General features: G+C 45.7%; 1 protein-coding gene across 1 annotated transcript in view; it reads left to right on the top strand.

Moving 5' to 3' along the window:
* LOC144148614 (alpha-aminoadipic semialdehyde synthase, mitochondrial-like) overlaps nt 1–12,620 on the top strand; it is a 29,192-nt gene that overhangs the window by 10,596 nt on the left and 5,976 nt on the right. Inside the window, exons 2-9 of the mRNA XM_077680125.1 lie at nt 1,567–1,782; nt 2,605–2,734; nt 6,649–6,759; nt 7,909–8,017; nt 8,486–8,562; nt 10,076–10,139; nt 11,092–11,256; nt 12,372–12,467. Coding sequence (XP_077536251.1) covers nt 1,567–1,782; nt 2,605–2,734; nt 6,649–6,759; nt 7,909–8,017; nt 8,486–8,562; nt 10,076–10,139; nt 11,092–11,256; nt 12,372–12,467 — 968 coding nt within the window. The remainder of the gene's footprint in view (nt 1–1,566; nt 1,783–2,604; nt 2,735–6,648; nt 6,760–7,908; nt 8,018–8,485; nt 8,563–10,075; nt 10,140–11,091; nt 11,257–12,371; nt 12,468–12,620) is intronic.

Below are 12,620 nucleotides of genomic sequence, written 5' to 3'. Positions count from 1 at the left end.
AAAAAAATGTCGGGGCAGTTCATGAATTGGTGTTACCATTTGAGGACATCCCACAAATGCTAGAATGTGTCATGCTACTATAATGGAAGCGATTGAAACTGCTGTTGTAAGCTAAATTCCCGAGATCGAGGCTTCTTGATTTGTTTCTATTTATGCTTTTATTGAAGGCTCAAAGCCATAGTCGGGGAAGGGAAAGATAGCTTGCTACGAGCCACGGCGTACAAGTTCATTGTCATTATTGCGGCCGTTCTGAGATTAGAAAGATACAAGGTGTTAAATCAAAAGGAAAGGTTAACCCACGAACTGAAAAGGGTCAACCTGGTACGAACTATCAGGGTTAATGCCTCTGACAAACTCCCCCCCCCCCCTACCCCACCTCCTTCTCGACATCCGCCAAAAATGAAACTGCCAGACGAAATTTCCAGGAACGAGAAAGTCGGTGCTACCACTGTTTCTGGTACGGGATCACTCAGAACCAGATGCCTCTGACCAGTCTTCCCATGAATAGTCGGCTGTGACGAGTGGGCCGGTCCCATGGAGGGCGCCCAAGCCGGCCGCAACACTGGAAAGGGGGGCTCGCGTTCTTTGTGGGCCGTCTTCCGAAAACTTTATTAGGCTACGTCCCTGCGTCACTTTTCTGTCTAGTGTTGTTGAACTCGCATTTATATTCTTGATCAACCCAGGTCACCCTACTTGCCCACTCTGGCTTTCATTCTTTACTTTCCAGATATACGGCCGGAAAGAGAGAGAGAGAGAGAGAGAGAGAGAGAGAGAGAGAGAGAGAGAGAGAGAGAGAGAGAGAGAGAGAGAGAGAGAGAGAGAAAAAAAAAAAACCTGTGCCTCGCTTCTCTCTCTTCAGTCAAACCATCTTACCTACTTCGCTGAGACCCACGTGCGTTCGAAAAAGAAAAAAAAAAACACGTGGACACTCATTGTGTGCAGCTATGACGAACTTTTCCATTGTCGAATCGGCCTATGACGAATGATCATATGTACGATTTCCGCCGTCAACTGTACTATAGCCTTGATACTTTCGCTGTCCAAAATATTTGTCAGGGGCTGCACCGTATATAGCCTCGTCACTTTGGCTGCTTCAAAATTTACGCCATCATCCGAACTGGCTACCAGAAAATCTCCGCCATTGGCACTTTCACTGCCCCAAAGTTTTTGCCATCGGCTTTGTAGCCTTGACCCTTTGGCTGCCTCAAAATTTATGCTATCGGCTGTACTATGCGATATCCGTCGTGCAAGGTACTTCATCGGCAATATCATTTATGTACGGAGAAAAATTGAACAGGACCTTATACTGAAACTTATGGCACACCGTTTGTAATTATATTTTTTTCGGATTAAAAGCTATTTAATAGTGTAAATTGATGTCGATAATTATGGTATGACCTACAGAGAAATTTCAATCAGAAAAAGAGGTGAATTACAGCGGTCGCAAATGAATCGCCCTTATAACGGCCGCCTCTTGATATTTTTCTGGCAGCTTGCCTCGGAAAAGGTCAGTGTACCGCAAATAACGGCTTATCTAAACAGGGCTCTCCGTTCTTATCTTTCTAGCACTTCCGAGAGGAAGAAGGAAAACGGGGGGAGACAAGTCTTTGCGGGTTCGAGGACTCAGGTTTTACCGAGGCAGAGGGATTGTCGCGCTGTGGTGTGCTCTCTCGAAGAAGGCGGCCGCGAAGATGAAGAAAGTGCTGGTGCTTGGAGCGGGCTACGTGTCCGCGCCTCTGGTCGAGTACATGACGAGGGACGACTCTGTGCACGTCATTATTGGTACGCTATTGCATTATCTGTTGCTTGAGCTGCGGCATGTGGGCTTTTGCGGGAAAGACGACGACAAAATCGTGCACTATACCCTGGTATTAAAGGGACACTGAAGTCTTATACCTGGTCATTAAGGGTAACAGAGTGGATCCCTAGAGAAGGCAAGCGTAGCAGGGGGCGGCAGAAAGTTAGATGGGCAGATGAGATTCAGAAATTTGCGGGGATAAATTGGTCGCAGGCAGCACATAATTGGAGATTAATGGGAGAGGCCTTTGACCTGCAGTGGGCGTAGATAGGCTGGTGATGATGATGAAGTCAATACCTAAGTTTGTCTAATAGATTGGCGTCCCCAGAAAACGAATAATGCAGGGGTTGTGGGGCTTGTGTCTTATATTGGGCATCAACAGGTAGACGATGGTGGTGAATGAGTGAGTCAATGAGTGAGTCAGAGAGTGAATTGTTAGTGAACAGGCGGACGTAGCCTTGCAGGGAGAGCCGGCAATTGCTCCGTCCTAGCAGCACAATACTATATGCGTCTGATCACCACGACTCCCTTACATTTCGGCACCTCAAACACTGTAGGACCAGGCGCAGCGTGCATACCGCCTGATGATACAGTGCCCGTTCGGGACTGGGACTGTACTTATAAGCGACCTTTACCTATGTATGGCATTCAAACTCGTGCATCTGCAGGTGCAGTTCTTTAGGCGAAGGAAAAAAATTGTCGCAGTTGGCAACATGAGTGATGATGATTATGACGATGTAGATAAAAATTTTCACAGCTGCCTTCGGACGTTCAAGCGCAACAGTAGAATTATCACACGACTGCAGGTACACTTTTGCAAAAGGAGGGCGAGGCGTTGGCAATGAAGTCACCCAACACGGAGTCCGTGGTCGTGGACGTCGTGGAGGCTCCGGACGTCGTGGAGAACCTTGTCAAGGGCGCCGATTTAGTGGTCAGGTACGCATACCCAGATATGCAGCAACCACGCCGCCACGAGTTTTGCGCCCGTACGGGGAAAGCCGCTCCCTCCTCACTTCGACGCACTTTCTCCCTTCGGCTATGTCTTCCCCTTCGCCACTTCATACCTTGATTTAAGACGTAGTACCGTATTTACTCGCATAATGATCGCACTCGCGTAATAATCGCACCCTTGAAGTTTGTCGTCGGAGTTCGATTTTCTTAATTTCCCGTGCAATGAACGCACCCTGAACTTGCCGCAGCAGTATGTCACATGTGTGCCAAGCCTAGCTGATGATGATCGTGCTCACCTCTGTTTCCTTCCCTTGCAAAACAGACATGGCTACGTTATTGCCGCACGCTTGCTTATATTAGCGATATCGGCAGGCATGCGCTCAATATTGATGAGGAAGAAACTCTCACTAAATGCACATAATGTCGACGAAGAAAAAAATGCGCTCAGCTTGCTGCGTCGGCCCCCATGTCTGTTTTGATGTCCCGCACCGTCCAGCCACTTTTTAGTTGCCCTGTTGTCACCTCGCAGCAAACTCGTTCCGGCGCATTCCGTAATTCATGAAAACACTGCATTTTGCGTCACTTTGCAAAGCGGCTGGCGGCGGTGTGCCGAGTTTTTATTATGTTTTTTATTATTTTTATTATGTTCATGAGACCTATTGTCAAAACTCTGACACGCAACTTGCTTGCGTCTTCTGTGCTCAAAAGTTCGCGAAAAATTTGCCCCGCGTAATGAACGCGCCCCTGAATTTTCATCAAATTTTTGGGCAAATAAGTGTGATCATTACGCGAGTAAATACGGTATATTACCCCCAAAAAAATCTTCCCGGCAAATTGCAGTGCATTCGTGTTTAGAAGTGAGGCAGACTGTAAGGAGATTTGTGTAGGCGTGACCTCTGTAAGCTGGCTTTCTCTCATTCGGGGCTGCACAGTGAAGCCGTAGCGAATGCAGCATAAGGAGGCCACCGATAACGATCGGGCCGCGGCGCCAACCGTAAGTGAGATGCCCGTCGAAACCCCGAATGCCGCGAGGCGGAAAACGCAAGACATCGGCTTGGCTACAATCCCGGTGAACGCTACCCCGGTGCGTCGGTGCGATTTGAGCGGGTGTTGGTGGCCAACCGATCCCCCATAAACAACTCTGCAGGCCATTACCCTTCACAAAGTGGAATGTTACTGAAGCAAAAAGTAACAGAGTTGCAGTTACAGTTACAGAGTTTCCAAAGGTAACTTAATGTGTAAAAGTAACGTCGTTACTTTTCCGTTACTGTTTATAACACTAAGTATAGATCCCAAATGAAATGGTAGAGTTTATTTAAAAGAAACGTACGAACGCAGGCGGGTAGTTGAAATTGCACAAGGTAAAACCCTTGATGACGGGAACCCAAAAGGGTGCACACTCAATCCCAACTCCACCAATCGTTGTGTACACCTCATTTTGTTGCACTAACTGTTTTAATCGTTGTGTACACCTCATTTTGTTGCACTAACTGTTTTGTTGGTGCACGAGTTGATGCAAATAAGCTCATTAAAACTTCATCGAGTTGTTCCTCAAAGTTAACATCCAAGAGGTTACCTCTCTTTCAGTCTCTTTCTTCAGTCGCTTTCTTTTTCTTGTCTCCACTCCACGCAAGATGACCGAAAAGTTCCAAAAACACCTTTAGGACCAACCTTCGGCCTCGCTTTTCTGCAGGGAAGATAATCGTCATAGCAAACTCCTGTCCTAAACCGCCAGGGTAGCCGTGTTGTGAAGAGATGGAAGGTATATAGTAAGGATATGGGAAAGAAAAAAGTCTGAATATCTGGAAAGCGCTAACTGTACGGCTTTCAACGAGTGCTGCTGTTAGAAAATTTTTCTTTAAAAAAAATGGACGTAACTGTAACGGTATTTCCTGTTGCAGTTACAGCGTAAAAAGTAACAGTGTTACTGCTACAAGTTCCTCTATCTCAAAAGTAACTAGTTACAGTTACAAGTTACCGCAAAAATAACTGATTACCGTTAACGCGTTACTTGTAACTAATTACTGCCCAAGACTGGACTACACTCGGCGTACTGGGGCTGTGTCCTGCTCTGGGAAAAAAAGTTACTAAGGCGATACCCCAATTTATTGTATTGTTACGGGGGAAATGTTCGGTCTTCAAAGATAAGTTTTTGCGTGCCTACAGATCGATTCGCATTATTATGAAAGCTGTATGAGACGGCCATACAGAAAGTTCAGCCACGCCGAATCCCTTGACCCGTCACGGTGGCCCAGGGGCTACGGCGTTGCGCTGCTAAGCCTAACGACGCAGGTTCGCCCCCGACCGCGGCGGCCGCTTTTCTGGGACACGAAAAACCAAAACGACCGTACTTTAAGATTTCGGCGCACGTTAAAGGTCCACAGGTGATTCAAGTTAATCCGTGGGCCCTCCGCTGTGACACTCTCCAGCATAGCGCAGGGCGCGTGGAACGTCCCAAAATTGAATTTGAATGATTTAAATAGTCGTTTTCATTAGTGACAGCCTGAGCAAACTTCATTGCAAGTGAGATTCAACTGTGCCGTTTCGACGAACACAACTAGAACATTACTGAATTCATGACGGAAAAATGCTGGATGCGCTCCCACCGGCTTTGAGTAGATGCCCCACCTATGTTATTTTTAAATAACAAATTCAAGAAGCTCAGTCGTTTCACGACGAAGATGACTTGCGCAAAACACTTGTAGAGATTAGCGATTGGCGAGCTGTTAAGCTCATTTTCAAGCTCTAGTAAGTTTTTAGTTACATTAGCTATATGTTGAAGGCGTCGGGGTCGTGAGTGTGCAAATTGCTGCAAATATAGGTTATTCTCAATGGACATAAACTTTCGATTCATAAATAAAGTTTTTTGAAACCAAATTGCTCTCATGTTCAAGATTTTGACCTCCTTATCTTTTTTTCTACCCTGTCAATTTTTTTTTTAATTATAAACCCGAAAACGAGTTCCCAACTAACGGCAGTATCCTCGTAAAAGGACGAACGCAATAACGAAAGACCAATTTGCATTTTCGATTCGTTATTCGGCTTTAATACCACATATCGCATTGCTTCTTGTAGCTCAATTAAAGATCTATGGCTGGTAACTCTACAACAAAGAGGAAGGGAGAGTTGGCACCCGTGCTACTTTATTCACTCTGATGGAGATACACTTTGCGCTACAAGGACGGGACGACAGAAGAAGAAACACCATACAGCGTGTCCTCTTCTATCGTCTCATCCTTGTAGCGCAAATTTTATTTCCGTCATGTCAGACCAACTAGCCGGTCACAATACTTTAATTTATTCACTCACAATACGTGAGTCTGGTCGATCTTTAGAACATTTTTTGTCTACTTTATAGTTCGGGCAGTTGGTTCCCGAGTTATTTGCTCCAAGGCTGTTTTTGTCGCGACCAGCTCGTTTCTCGTAACCTTTATAAAGCATCGTGCTTTGCGTCCAGGCTCAAGGAAGCGGCAACGAACTGCTCTTGTTTCTGGGCTGCCTTGTAGTTTTAACGCGCCCGCTGGGACGTCCAAAAGCGATCACGTGCTCGGCCACACTGTTTGCTACAATGATGGCAAATCTTAGTTTCAAATTAGCGCTAGTTAAGTTAAAATTCCGGAACAGAATCTGTGAAAAAAAAACATCTTTCTGAGAAGCGCTAGAGAGGGCTCATATCGGAAATAAAATACGAAAGCTTCGCTTGAAACAATAAGGGGATGCCCAAATGCTTGGTTTTGCGCAAAAGAAGGAACTACAATGTCTAGGAAGTTTCAGTGCGTGTTGAAGTGTCCAAGGTCATCTAATTCCTCGAAGTGCAATCCTCGAAGTTGGAACCTTTGTAGACTTCCTCATTTTAGGACGCCGCAAGAATATGGAGAACCCTGACATTTTCCCCGCAGCATGCTTCCAAAACCACTCCATCCGACGATCGCCCGCCATTGCATCAAGCATGCGACGAACATGGTGACCGCCAGCTACCTCACACCCGAAATGAAAGAACTGCACGGCGCGTGAGTACCGCAGTCCGTACTCCTACGATGAATGATTCAAAGTGTACCTGATTAAGGTAAGTGCTGGTAGGCACTTTTGCAAAGCGTTGAATGGAGGAAATTCACGCGGTAATTACTAAATTTGCGATTCTCTCAGCTCTACACACGATATCGCTGGCATTGTTATTAAAGTAGCAAATCAACTGTAAACATAATGTCAAATAATCTTTTTTTGTGGCAGCAGTGATATCATGTTATTTTGCCTACATTGTTTCTTTCATGTGCTCTTTCCACGAGAAAAATGGCAGGGGCCAGCTGTTGTATGGCCAAATTCTCAGATGGGAAGTTAACCACAATCATTTTGTCGCAGCACTGTCTTTTAGGCGTAGACATTTCTACATCATTTCTCGAATATTTTGACTGTATGCAAGGTGTTGTGGCGATAAAGGAATACCTCTAAACATTCTTCCTGAACAAACCACACTATTGTTCGCACTCGCATCTTGTGGTCTCTTTCGTTAAACACCAAGAACTGTGATGGCACTTACCTGGTGATTTAGAATTACAATTAAAACTATTTTATCTACAGGAGAACGGACGGCCATCTTAGCAAAACGACCACCTTAGAACGGCGCGCCACCTGGTGTGTCTAGACGAAACGCGCCATGACAGTTCCTGGCCAGGCACGTGCAGTCCGTCCAAGTTGCAGATCGAAAATTTCTTTTCGTCGCTTGTTTGGAGTGATCACACAAAGTTACTTTCTGGTCGGCAGAGACTGCATTAAAATAATCCGCAACCCCGCAAAACCCATCGCGTGTTTCTTTCTGCCATGTGACAGCGGATTGACGTTTGAGGCTTCCAGACGTTACAACTTTACACCATCAATTTTCCAAATCAGAACGGTCAATACGGTGCGCCGCCTCTTCGCCGTTACTGAGCTACAGGAGGTGCGAGACCCAACACCATCCGAAACGTGGGCGCTGTATAGCAATTATGTGAATGCGGAAGAAGATATATCCAGCATTCACCAAGAAACGCCAGAACTGCACACTTGGCGAAGACGGACGCTGCCACAGCTGTGATAAAAAATATAAGTTTTTTCTGACTAGGTGGAAATAAATGATATTTCTGTAATCTTACACATGCGGTATTACCCAATGACGTATACAGGGCTGTCGACGCAAACATCACAGTGATGAACGAAGTCGGCCTTGATCCTGGCATCGACCACCTCCTGGCCATGGAATGTTTCGACGAAGTGCGCCAGAAGCATGGAAAGGCGAGTAATATATGCCCAGCTCCCTCGCAGCAGTTGAAGCTTGTACTACTGAAAAAAATTAAAACTCCAGTGCATGTACTAAAAACATTTTTAGAAAAAGATAAAAATTTTGAAATATTTTCAGAATTTCTGTTGCCCAGAATCGCGACCGAAAGCAGTTCTCTGTGAGTAAATTACATGTTAAGAGTCGTATAACCAAATGGAACTAAAGGCAGTCCTAAAATCTCACAGTCAGATTTCTTGGCAGTGGTTTTGGTCAGTGGCCTTCAATCGCACAAAAAACTGCTGAACAGGGCTAAGTGAAACGTGGCTGGTTTATCGCCACTACTAGATCGGTTTTCCTTGTTACCTAGTCTTATTCTTTCAAGTTTGCGGTAAAGTTGTCTTCATTGTAACTGGAACAGGGCGATCTTTTGAAGGAATCAAACGTGTATTTTCTCTTCGTGGTGGCCGTCCTTTTTAATACAGATCCTCTCGTTCGTGTCCTACTGTGGCGGACTGCCAGCGCCCGAGCACGCTAACAACCCGCTTCGCTACAAGATCAGGTAAGCATAGCTGAGGGCTAATTGGTATTGCAAATATCGGCGTTAAGGCATTGTTGCAGTCTGAAATGGGTTGGCAAATGTGCCAGAGAACGGAATACAACACTTTACCTAGAAGAAAAAGTTCCGCCTTTTGTCAATGCACTGACTCGAGTAATCTCAGCCCGCACGAATAAATTGCTCTGTGCTTCAAGAACTTCGTGGGGGTGTTGGCTAACGTAAATCTGGAATTGTGAAAGGAGACATGGTGGTACTCATTGGCGAGGCGCGCTTATACATCGATAATGTTTCTATGCAGTCAACCATGCCCTCAGCATGAGTTCACACAAGATCGAAGCAGAATGCGCGCCTGGGAATATTTTGCTCTGCGCAATGTTGACAACCCCTCTGCATGCATCACACTTTCAGTAGCACTACAAGAAGTTTGTGACACAGGAAGTTATTAGGTGAGCCAGCTGTTGTGAGCAACCTAAAATCTGACAGTGACTTGCGAGCGAGTTGCAACTCGCAAGCCATGTGTTTGTTGGTGCGAAAGGGTTGGTTGCCGAGCCATGCATTTATAAACTGGTATTTACAGCAGAACACGCGCTTTCTCATTTACCACCATACCGGCTGCCGGGAGGATAGTTTGTCGTCTGCCTTCCGGCTTTCTACACACCAGAACTGGTTAGGCCCACAGTTTCCTCATATTTACGTTGCCTTTCTCGTAGCTCCAAGATACACGCCACATTATTCCAGTCTTTCGGCAACGGCCACGCTGGAACAATTCCCATGGGGTCCTTGACACATCGTAGCCGCAGCGTGGGACCTCTGGTAGACAAAAGAACCAGTCGCGAAACTAGCTGGCAAAAAGTAGGGTAGAAGACAAAAAATTCAAGGCTCTTCGTCATCTTGAAAACAGGCGCGGACATCACAGGGAACATCACAGTTCGCTGGTGGGCAGGCCTTACACGCACCTGGCTTCACACTGTAAGGAGTGCCAGGTACAGGGGTGTTAACCAATTTTCGAAAAAAACAACCGTGTTATTTAGGCACAGGGGAAGGACAGAAAGGGAGATTATGGCAGCTTGGAATTTCAGCAGGGAGGGGTCGATGTGTGTGAGTCATCCATTCAGTCAGTCTGCAAGACGCAAAGTTGGCGTTTCTGGGACGACACGTGCGGTGATAGCACATTATAGGTTGTATTTTTTGTGTCTGCGGTAATTTTTATTGATAATCTCTGCGTAATTCTTAATCAGTTGAGTTATGTCAGTTGATTTGCCCTACACATTTCTGTTAATAAATGTTGCCAGTTGCTAGTAGCGCGTTGCCCTGTGTATTTATTTTCTTCATCAACGTCTTTCCGCGCCTGTTTTCAAGATGAATTTTCTCAAGATGAACTTTCCATCTTGTAAAGCTCTTCGACAGCCTTGCATTAGGCCCCATTAAAGGCTTTCTGTCACCATTGCATTGTCTTGCATTGTCAGTTGCTCTGTCAGTTGAGGGGTGTGACCGTATACCTTCCCTAACCGTGCAGCTGGAACCCACGGACAGCCTTCGTCAACTGCATGCAGCCGGCTCGGTATTTTGAAAACGACAAGGTAAGCACTGATTAGCTGTTGCAAACATACGAATTGCTAAATCACCCATGATCCAAGAGTACTAGGCAGACATCGCATAGAGAGAAAATTTACTTTGTACATAGTTGAAGAAACTGGTTATCGCCGACCAAAGGTTTAGTTAAAAAGGCTAAAAATACGTTTCGGCTTCCATACGGAAGCCTTGTTCACTGCGCCTATGTATCTATGTATCATGTAACTATGTATCTTTCACCGGACCAGACGAGTTTTCGTCAAACCTTATATTTCATTAAATTGACTGTGTTGCCATAGTACAATCAATTGCGAGCTAAATGACGACGATGAAATATCTTCAAGTACTGCCGAACCTGCCCTAGGCAGTGATGAAGGCCTGATAGCAATGCGATTACCTGATCCAGCTCGGTCAAAATGGCAACACGTAGAAATTCATTTCTGCGATGTTTTCGAAATTTGTCAAGAAAAACCAAAATTCATTTATCATCGCATTGTAGAACACAGTGCATCAACCCACATGTTTTTTTTTATAATTTCATAATTTGATTCTGGACACAGCTTGTAATACAGCCGTCACATCATTCCTGCAGAGCCTGACAAACCCTTTGAACCTGCCCATAGAAGCAGCAATTGTTCTACTACCAGTCTCTTCTTGTGACACACTAACTGGCACATTCAACTGTATGTTCTGTGCGTGGCAGCATATTCCAGGACATATTTCAATCTTATCAAAGTTTAACCCTGATAAGACACATAAACAGAGCTCTAGAAAATGCTACATTGAATATACCTTTCCCAGGCTATAGCCTGTGGAGGCTCAGAAAATTTTTGCTTTGCCTTATCATTCTCACTATACGCCTCACAACTAAGCGGGCGAGCTAATCTGTTCTATTCTGCGCCATCTTGCTTGCGTCAATTCTCTAATAAGCACTGTAGCTCACATTTCCTGCCTGCACAGGAAGTAACAATTCCAGCCGGTAGCCTGTTCGACAACGCTCGCGAGCTGTCGTTCCTGCCAGGCTTCAACCTGGAGGGCTATCCGAACCAGGACTCCCTCACTTACAAGACCACCTACGGAATCAGCAACGCGCACACCGTGTTCCGTGGCACGCTGAGATATAAGGTAACAAACGCCACACGCCCGCTGTTCGGCCTGTAAATGAGTTTACAACCGTTGTTTTTGAAGGCGTTTCCGGGGGGCAGATCGTTATGTACCAATTAAGGCGCCATAATGTTTGCGACAGATCTCGCTGAACCAATTTACAGATTTCACGAAGCTGGAAGTGGCTATTAAGACGAAAGCTTTAGATCTCAATGGCTCAAGCTCCGTGTTATGAGGCACACAAAATTGTGAGGCACCCGCCGAGAAAGGAAAACAGCAATGCCGGAATAGGGTAGGCTGCTTCTATCACAATTGGGAACAGCGCGAAATGACAGAGATGCAGACAGAAGTGAGCAAGACAAGCGCTTGTCCTGTTCACTTCAGTCTTTGTGTCCCTAATATTTTGCGCTGTTGCCCAAGATGCAAGTGCACCAACTAGCCCAACTCGACACCTTGCTACGGTAGGCTGCTGCCCTATGTGCAATGGGAGCCACCTTGAGAGGTGAAGCTACTCACGGCTGCAGACAGGAGGCTCCTGGCGATGGCGAGCGAGCGGAAGAAGCTTCGGATGGTGCTGTCCAGGGGGCCGGTCAAGTGGTGGCAGCCACGGCCGCAATTTTTAACAGAAAGTTCAACAGCAGACCAACATGAGATGCAACCAGGCTTTCACCTCTACATTCTTAGAAAGTTTTGTCCGCATAGGATGGCATTAAACGAGACCGATTCAAGCAGGGATATTATCCAAGGTACAATGGTTAGAGCATTTTCCCTGCACAAGAATTAACTTCACAGCGAGATGCGTATATTCGCTTCCTGAGCTCACAGAATCAAGCTTGTTTGGAAACGGAATAGTCTTGTTACGTACAGTCTTTGTCAAAATTTTCTAGGCCGAAAATTTTCAAAGTACAAGCTCACCTCTGGCGCGAAGATAAAAATTTTGGTGCCAGAAATCTGGAGAGAACACGCTTCTTTTTTGCTGTCATGAAATATTGTGGCCACAGTTAAACCTTAAGCTTTTGCTTTGAATTCTTTGTTCTCAAGAACATTTAGCGTGGCCGAGAAAGTTATGACAAAGACGGTAGCTGACCGCGTATTTTTAGCAACGAAGTTACATGTCCATTACATTTGTTCTTTAGGGATTCTCGAGCGCCATGAAAGGGCTTCAACTTGTTGGCCTTCTTGAAGACAAACCGCATCCCAGCTTAGATCCCAAGGGACGTGAACTTACTTGGGTGCGTACGGTTACACTACCTTGTGCTGGGCTCTTCACATGTGCGCGCGTGTCCCGATTTCTACAAAACTGTACACATTTTTTTCAGAGCTGAGAGCTTCCAGAGGTACCTTATAGTCGACGGCTTGCAACTTTAGTCAAGCTGTTTCTGCGT

The sequence above is a fragment of the Haemaphysalis longicornis genome, unplaced genomic scaffold (genome assembly GCF_048455015.1).
Source record: "Haemaphysalis longicornis isolate Haplotype H1 unplaced genomic scaffold, Haemaphysalis longicornis Haplotype H1 scaffold_8, whole genome shotgun sequence".
In the NCBI taxonomy this organism is placed as follows: Eukaryota; Metazoa; Arthropoda; class Arachnida; order Ixodida; family Ixodidae; genus Haemaphysalis; species Haemaphysalis longicornis.
The sequence above is the reverse complement of the archived record's forward strand: the minus strand, read 5'-3'. Positions and strand labels throughout refer to the sequence as shown.